Source organism: Solea solea, chromosome 2 (genome assembly GCF_958295425.1).
Source record: "Solea solea chromosome 2, fSolSol10.1, whole genome shotgun sequence".
Classification (NCBI taxonomy): domain Eukaryota; kingdom Metazoa; phylum Chordata; class Actinopteri; order Pleuronectiformes; family Soleidae; genus Solea; species Solea solea.
Window position 1 is genome coordinate 490,001 of NC_081135.1, and position 7,500 is coordinate 497,500.

Below are 7,500 nucleotides of genomic sequence, written 5' to 3' on the forward strand. Positions count from 1 at the left end.
AACACCTGAAGTCTTTATTTATATATATATATATATATATATATATATATATATGTATTTTTAAACTTTGTAACGTAGGCTCACATGGCATAATGTATCGAAACTAAGCAGTTGGCAGTTTGTAAAATATCTTTTTCTCATTATTATTTTTAATAATAAATCTTCCCAAGTCACAAATCATCATTACATGCAGAAGAAGAAGAAGTTAAACACCTTTTAGCTACGTGTTTGACCGCGCGACAAAAACATCGCGTTTGACCATGCGACAAAAACATCGTGTTTGACCGCACGACAAAAACATCGCATTTGACCGCGCGACAAAAACATCGCGTTTGACCATGCGACAAAAACATCGTGTTTGACCGCACGACAAAAACATTGCGTTTGACAAACGAAACCAGAGAGTCGAGAAGGCGTCGCCCTCGAGGAATCCGTGGATTTTAAATGATTTATTTACAAAAAGATTGAAGCTCTGACGACTTTGTCGCAAAACAGCGACGACAAAAAAAGGTGCCAAAAACTTTTCTCTGGACGAGAAAACTAAAGAGAATTTCAGTGGTTTTACAAAGTTAACATGTAAATTTGACTAGATTACATAATCTGTATTATAGGAAAATAATAATTTTGCTAGCTACACATCTCAGTATGACTCAGCCAATTAGAAAACAACGCAAAGAAAGAATCCAAAACATACAGGATTTGATGGTTTTGTTGTTTTGTTTAGGATTAAATGTTGTCCGAGGACGTCGGCGCCGCTCGAGGAGGAAATGATTTCAGCTTCACCACAGAGTGGAATGTACTAGTACAGTGGAAAAGAGCGCGACCTTGGCTCTGAGTGCTTTATCTTCTTCATAAACATACATGTTTTCAGTCAGAGCTGGAGCTTTACCGTCTTCTTCTTTGTGGGTTTTTTGCACGTGGCTTCATCTACACAGTAGAAAACAGGACGTGGGACCAGCAGCAGCAGCAGCAGCAGCAGCCTGGACATCACACAGGAGGTCGATCCTTGTTCCCAGGAAAACGCAGCAACAATCCAAGTCCGATACATTCAGGTGTGAGTCATAAATCCCTGTTTCCTCTGTCGTCCGTGAGCTCAGGTGAGATGGCACAGGTCATCGTCAGAGGAAATGCTTCTTTTTTTTTTCATCCACAAACTAAAACACGTCGACATTTGTCCGTAAGCCGCTCATGGCTCGTTATCCTCTCCCTGAACTATGGATCTGATACATTCAATGCTATATACTGTGTGTGTGTGTGTGTGTGTGTGTGTGTGTGTGTGTGTGCAGCCTTTGAAAATCCATTGACTGCCTCACAAACATCAGGAGGGAACCAGCAAAAGTGCAACAGGGTTTGATGTTTACCAGGTCGGGTTGGGACGATATATATGTGTGTATGCACGTATGTATGCGATATTATTGCGATTAAAAAGTCGATCGTGGTGAGTTTTCATTTTTCGCGACTGGAGAAAAGTGTTAATGTTTGACGTACGTGACTTTAAAAAACTTTAAAAACGCAGGCTAGTGTTTTAATTTGAAGTGCCACAAGGGGGAGCCGCATCTTTCCCGTGATCCCAGGACATCAAGATTTATCGCAATCATAATTGCGATTCTTGTTTTTCACTTGTAAGTGTTTAACCTGAGTAAGAGGTTTTTTTTGCGACTTTACAAAATTTTGTAAAATGTAAAATTTTCCCAGTATTTTCCTTTTGCAAAGTTCGAACATTTTTCACAAATTTCTTTTGTATCAGTTCAGTGACGTTAAAATCTTTTTTATGAAAGCCCAATTTTTTTGTAACAGCATTTTACATTTTTGGGGAAAATGAGGCTTTTTTTTCACAACAGTGACATGTTTTTGTAAAATATTTTTTGGTAACGTTAATAACGTGTTTTTTTTACGGCAGTGCATAAAGTTGTTTTTGTGCGTAACATAAATATGCATAAACATTAGTGTGTTTCCTCTGCCTTTCATCATATTTGCGAACATTTACTGAAAGCTAAAATCGAAAAGAAGAGTCTCAAAGCATAGTTTTTACAATCATCGCATTATTATCAGTGACAGGAAACAGGAAGGGCTTATATCGTCCCATCCCGTCTGAGAAGCAACAGATGTTTGGAATGTGTTCAATCCTTTTTCCTTCTTTTTTCCGACGATCAAAAGTCGCGATCATTCTGGGCCAAACACACTGTATATTTGTATATATATATACATTTATGTACAAAGAAAAGCAGAGTTAGCATCGAGCTAATAAATCAAATAAAAGTATTACCTGAAAAGACAGCGTAGAAAAATACTGGAATATTTCTGGGTTTGAGTAACGATCGCCACAAAAAGGCCCTTGGCAGTTGGAGGAAGAAATTCGAGTGCAATTCTGTCGTGCCACCACTCGGAGCGCTGTCGTGGAAAAAATGGCAGTTTTGTTTCAGTACTTGTGCTTTTTTTTCCTCCGTATTTCAAATTATGTAAAAGTTTGTGTTTTTTATTTTCAGGGACTTTTGTCGTCAAGAAAAAAGAAAAGTGCAAAACGTCAGTCTCAATTTGTTGTGTTTGTTTGTTGTGTGTTTGTTTATTTGTTTGTTGTGTTTGTTTGTTTGTTGTGTCTGTTTCTTTGTTGTGTGTGTTTGTGTGTTTGTTTGTTGTGTTTGTTTGTTGTGTTGTGTGTTTGTTTGTTGTGTTTGTGTGTTTGTTGTGTGTTTGTTTGTTGCATGTTTGTTTGTGTGTTGTGTGTGTGTGTTTGTTGTGTGTTTGTTTGTTTGTGTGTTGTGTGTTTGTTTGTGTTGTGTGTGTGTGTTGTGTTTGTTTGTGTGTTGTGTGTTGTGTTTGTGTGTGTGTTGTGTTTGTTTGTGTGTTGTGTGTGTTTCTTTGTTGTGTTTGTGTGTGTTGTGTGTATGTTTGTGTGTTGTGTGTGTGTTTGTGTGTTGTGTTTGTATGTTTGTGTGTGTTTGTGTGTATGTTTGTGTGTTGTGTGTATGTTTGTGTGTTGTGGGTGTGTGTGTTTGTGTGTTGTGTGTGTATGTTTGTGTGTTGTGTGTGTTGTGTGTATGTTTGTGGGTTGTGTGTGGTTGTGTGTATGTGTGTTGTGTGTGTTTGTTTGTTGTGTTTGTGTGTTGTGGGGTGTGTGTGTTTGTGTGTTGTGTGTGTATGTTTGTGTGTTGTGTGGTGTGTGTGTTTGTGTGTTGTGTGTATGTTTGTGTGTTGTGCGTTGTGTGTGTTTGTTTGTTGTGTTTGTGTGTTGTGTGTGTGTCTGTTGTGTGTGTGTTTGTGTGTTGTGTGTGTTTGTTTGTTGTGTTTGTGTGTTGTGTGTGTTTGTTTGTGTTGTGTGTGTTGTGTGTGTGTTTGTGTGTTGCTGGCTTTGTGTCTCTTGTGTATTTACAAACGTGTCAGTTAAAGTTCGTACAAACGTACGTGAGAAAAACACACGACAAACAAACAGAAGAATAAATGAAATATAAAAACAAGAGAACTTTGTCCAAAGCACAGTCTCTGTCTGTCTGTGTCTGTGTGTCCTCGTGAGGACGTGAGGACACTGCGGGGGCGGATCACACGTAGTAGAGCCAGTAAATCAGGTTAAAGAGCGAGAAGACGGACGGGAAGATGATCCTCGACCAGCGGTCGATGGCGTTCACGTCAGTCAGGTCGGGGATTTTGATCTTCAGCTGTGAGGACCGCCTCCGCAGGCGGCTGCGCTTCATATGGGCGGAGCGATCAAGGGAGGGGCGGCTGGTGGAGCGTGGGCCCACGCCGCCGCTCTGCTTGCGGTACTGGACGTGAGGGGGCGGAGCCGAGCTGTCCAGCTGCACCATGGACTGAGAGTTCCTGATGTCGGCCACGCTGGTGGTGATCTCGCCGCCCGCCACCTCGTTGTGGATCTCCAGCGTGGTGAGGAGGACATTCCCGTGGCCGTGAGGCTCCGCCTACACCACATGAACACATGATTAATGACAGGATGAGAGGGTGAATGAATGACGACAGCAGAGTCTGGGAGAGGTTAAAGGTTAATCAGTGTCGTCTCTGTATATAATATTACACATAATCTCATCTAATCTCATATTTAATCATCTAATCTCATCTAATTTGATCTAATCTCATATTTAATCATCTAATCTCATATTTAATCATCTAATCTCATCGAATCTCATATTCAATTATTTAATCTCATTTAATCTCATGTTAAATGATCTAATTCCATCTAATCTCATATTTAATTATCTAAACTTATCTTAAACCCAGACTGTCCCTTTAAACCAAACATTCACCACTGTGAGAGACAAGAGTCAAGTTCATGTGATCATGTGATCACTAACAAGTCAACACTCATGGTTGGTGTTCATTCATGCAGATGAAGCCAAGTGTGTGTGTGTGTGTGTGTGTGTGTGTGTGTGTGGATTCACACCTCCTTCAATTTTTCCAATGACTTTAATTTTCACATTGTTGAGTCTCGTGAGATGAACGTGTGAATTCTGACTTCAGAAATAAACCTGACATGATGTGACCTGTCCACAGATTAAAGGGACAGTTCTGGAAGTTTGTCGTTATATGAGGTCGTTACACAACATGTGACAGATATGTGACATGTTACACAACATGTGACAGACATGTAACATGTTACACAACACGTGACAGACATGTAACATGTTACACAACATGTGACAGACATGTAACATATTACACAACATATGAGAGACATGTAACATGTTACACAATATGTGACAGACATGTAACATGTGACACAACATGCTACATGTCTGTCACATGTTACACAACATGTGACAGACATGTAATATGTTACACAACATGTGACAGACATGTAACATGTTACACAACATATGACAGACATGTAACATGTTACACAATATGTGACAGACATGTAATATGTTACACAACATGTGACAGACATGTAACATGTTACACAACATGTGCCAGACATGTAATATGTTAACAACATGTGACAGACATGTAATATGTTACAAAACATGTGACAGACATGTAACATTTTACAAAACATGTGACAGACATGTAATATGTTACAGAACATGTGACAGACATGTTACACAACATATGACAGACATGTAACATGTTACACAACATGTGACAGACATGTATTATGTTAACAACATGTGACAGACATGTAATATGTTACAAAACATGTGACAGACATGTAACATGTTACAAAACATGTGACAGACATGTAACATGTTACACAGCATATGACAACATGTTAACAATATATTTGAAGTTTGTAAACCCCTCACTCTCCTACACCAAACCTCATTGAGAAAATCAGTGATTTTAGCTGGAGGTCCTCTGCTGCCTCGTGTGGTCACTTTGTGAGTTAAATCGGAATGAATAATTTCAAATGCCGAATTTTCCAAAATAAGACATTAGAACTTAGTGATGGAGGCAGCAGTGGATCAACAACTCCTGTGTGTGTGTGTGTGTGTGTGTGATGTTAAAATCATTGATTTTCTCTGTGGGCTTTGGTGTGGGAGAGTGAGTGGTTTACAAAGATACTAGATTTCTAAAATACACAACTGTCCCTTTAGTTTCACATGTTATTAAATGATGTAAATCAGTTGTATTTTTGTAGGATTTGGTTTCAATAAGGTGTGTGTGTGCGCGTGTGTGTGTGTGTGTGCGTACATGCGTGCGTGTGTGTGTGTGTGTGAAATGTGATGACATCATGCGTTAATGCGTTAAATCCAAACGTTTACCTGCTGCAGACTGAGCATGAGCGTCAGCGGTGGACGAGTTCAAGACAAAATGGCGTTGTCATGGAAATGTTGTTGTGTTTTTTTTGATTGGTTGTTTCATGGATGGACAAATATTTCAAAGTAAATAAAGGTCAAAATAAAACATCCATGTCAGCGATGGCGACGGCGGCGCCGAGTCCACACGGCAAACTCACCGAGCGCGAGTGGCGAAGACCTTTAACCTGATTGGAGCGCTTTAGGGACGCGGTCCGACTACCTGCCTCCTGAGGACATGAAGACATTCAGGGACACGTCGGGGACAAAGACACCTGAACATTCTAGCACTTTACCTCTGCTGCTGCGTCACGAGGTCAAGAAGAATGGAAGTGTGAGTGAGGTGTAGTGTGTAAGAGTCTGTAAACTACGGTGGCCTTCACAGGACACACTCAAACACACACAATGCTAAACATGACTCAACATTTCGTAGCCGTTTAAAAACCGTTAACGGAAACGACGGAAACGTGTTTTTTAAAAACACATAAAGGTGTTGTTCGTACACAGGTGTGCGACGGTGTACGACTTTAATGTCGCGAGGCGAAAAGAGATTGCGATCATCGTACGTTTTTTTCTTATATCGCAGATTTGACTCATATTTTTTCAGGAATTATTGCGATAAATTCCAAAACCTGAAGAAATTGTGAAATTATTTTGAAACTGTGTGAACTATAGTGATGTTTTGTTGTTACCTGTTGTGCGACTGATGTACTTGTACATATCTAAAAACAATAAAAGAGTTACGAACAGTTGAACCCGCCCCCAAACTTTGAGCCTTTTTTTTTGACCATCATTTGAGGCCCCTGTGTTAGCCGTTAGCTTGTAGCCATTAGCTGTTAGCCGCCTAGAGTTAGTGAACTTTCATAGAAATGTATTCTATTTTTATTAATTTCTATTAAGTTTCATTTTTGCAAACAAAGCATTTTATTTTGAAATGGTGTCATGTGAACAGTTTGATTTCTCCCCCAAAAAATGTTTTTGTTGTTGTTACTCTTGAGTTTTGAGGCTGATAGCTGATAGCCGTAAGCTGGCTAATGTTAAATGTTACACACTGGACTTTTATAGTATTTAAGAATTTTTGGATTCTATTTTCATTCATTTATAGAACTTTCATTTTGCATCATTTACATGTTTTGTGAACTGTAAATCAAAACAAGAGACTTTTATTTTGAAATAGTGTGCAATAACCCTGTGAACAGTTTAAGTTCCCCCCCAAAAAACTTTATAGAATTTAAAATGTGTTTTGTTTGTCGCTGAGAACATTCGTACAAATGAAGGACAGACGCTGTTAACTCTCGGATTCACACGTTCATTATTTTGTAAGAAAACTCACCCTGGCGGCGTCGTACTTGGCCGTGCGCTCGTTGTTAGCCTTCTCCGCCTTCTCCGCTAGCTTCTTCTGCATCTGAGGTCCTCGGCCGAAGAAGATGTAGTTGACGAAGGCGTACTCGAGCAGCGCGAGGAAGACCATGACGAAGCAGCCCATCAGGTACATGTCGATGGCTTTCACGTACGGGATCTTAGGCAGCGTCTCCCTCAGGTGAGTGTTGATGGTCGTCATGGTGAGCACCGTGGTGATGCCTGCGACATGGAAAACAACGTAAGTGACGATCGTGAAAACAACGCAAGTGACGATCGTGAAAACAACGTAAGTGAAGATTGTGGAATCAACGTAAGTGACGATCGTGAAAACAACGTAAGTGAAGATTGTGGAATCAACGTAAGTGACGATCGTGAAAACAACGCAAGTGACGATCGT

At 40.0% G+C, this 7,500-nt stretch overlaps 1 protein-coding gene across 5 annotated transcripts in view; it reads right to left on the reverse strand.

The window, feature by feature from the left end:
- Positions 1-7,500, reverse strand: part of LOC131447226 (gamma-aminobutyric acid receptor subunit beta-3-like) — a 44,591-nt gene that overhangs the window by 152 nt on the left and 36,939 nt on the right. For 3 of the 5 annotated variants that reach the window (XM_058618848.1, XM_058618838.1, XM_058618864.1), the window contains 3 exons: positions 7,075-7,322; positions 5,903-5,971; positions 1-3,911 (listed from right to left, as the gene is read on the reverse strand). The exon at positions 1-3,911 is cut by the window's left edge and continues 152 nt beyond it. In XM_058618848.1, the coding sequence (XP_058474831.1) occupies positions 3,537-3,911; positions 5,903-5,971; positions 7,075-7,322 (692 nt within the window). In that variant the 3' untranslated portion in view covers positions 1-3,536. The remainder of the gene's footprint in view (positions 3,912-5,902; positions 5,972-7,074; positions 7,323-7,500) is intronic. The other 2 variants (XM_058618855.1, XM_058618873.1) reach the window with 1 other exon arrangement.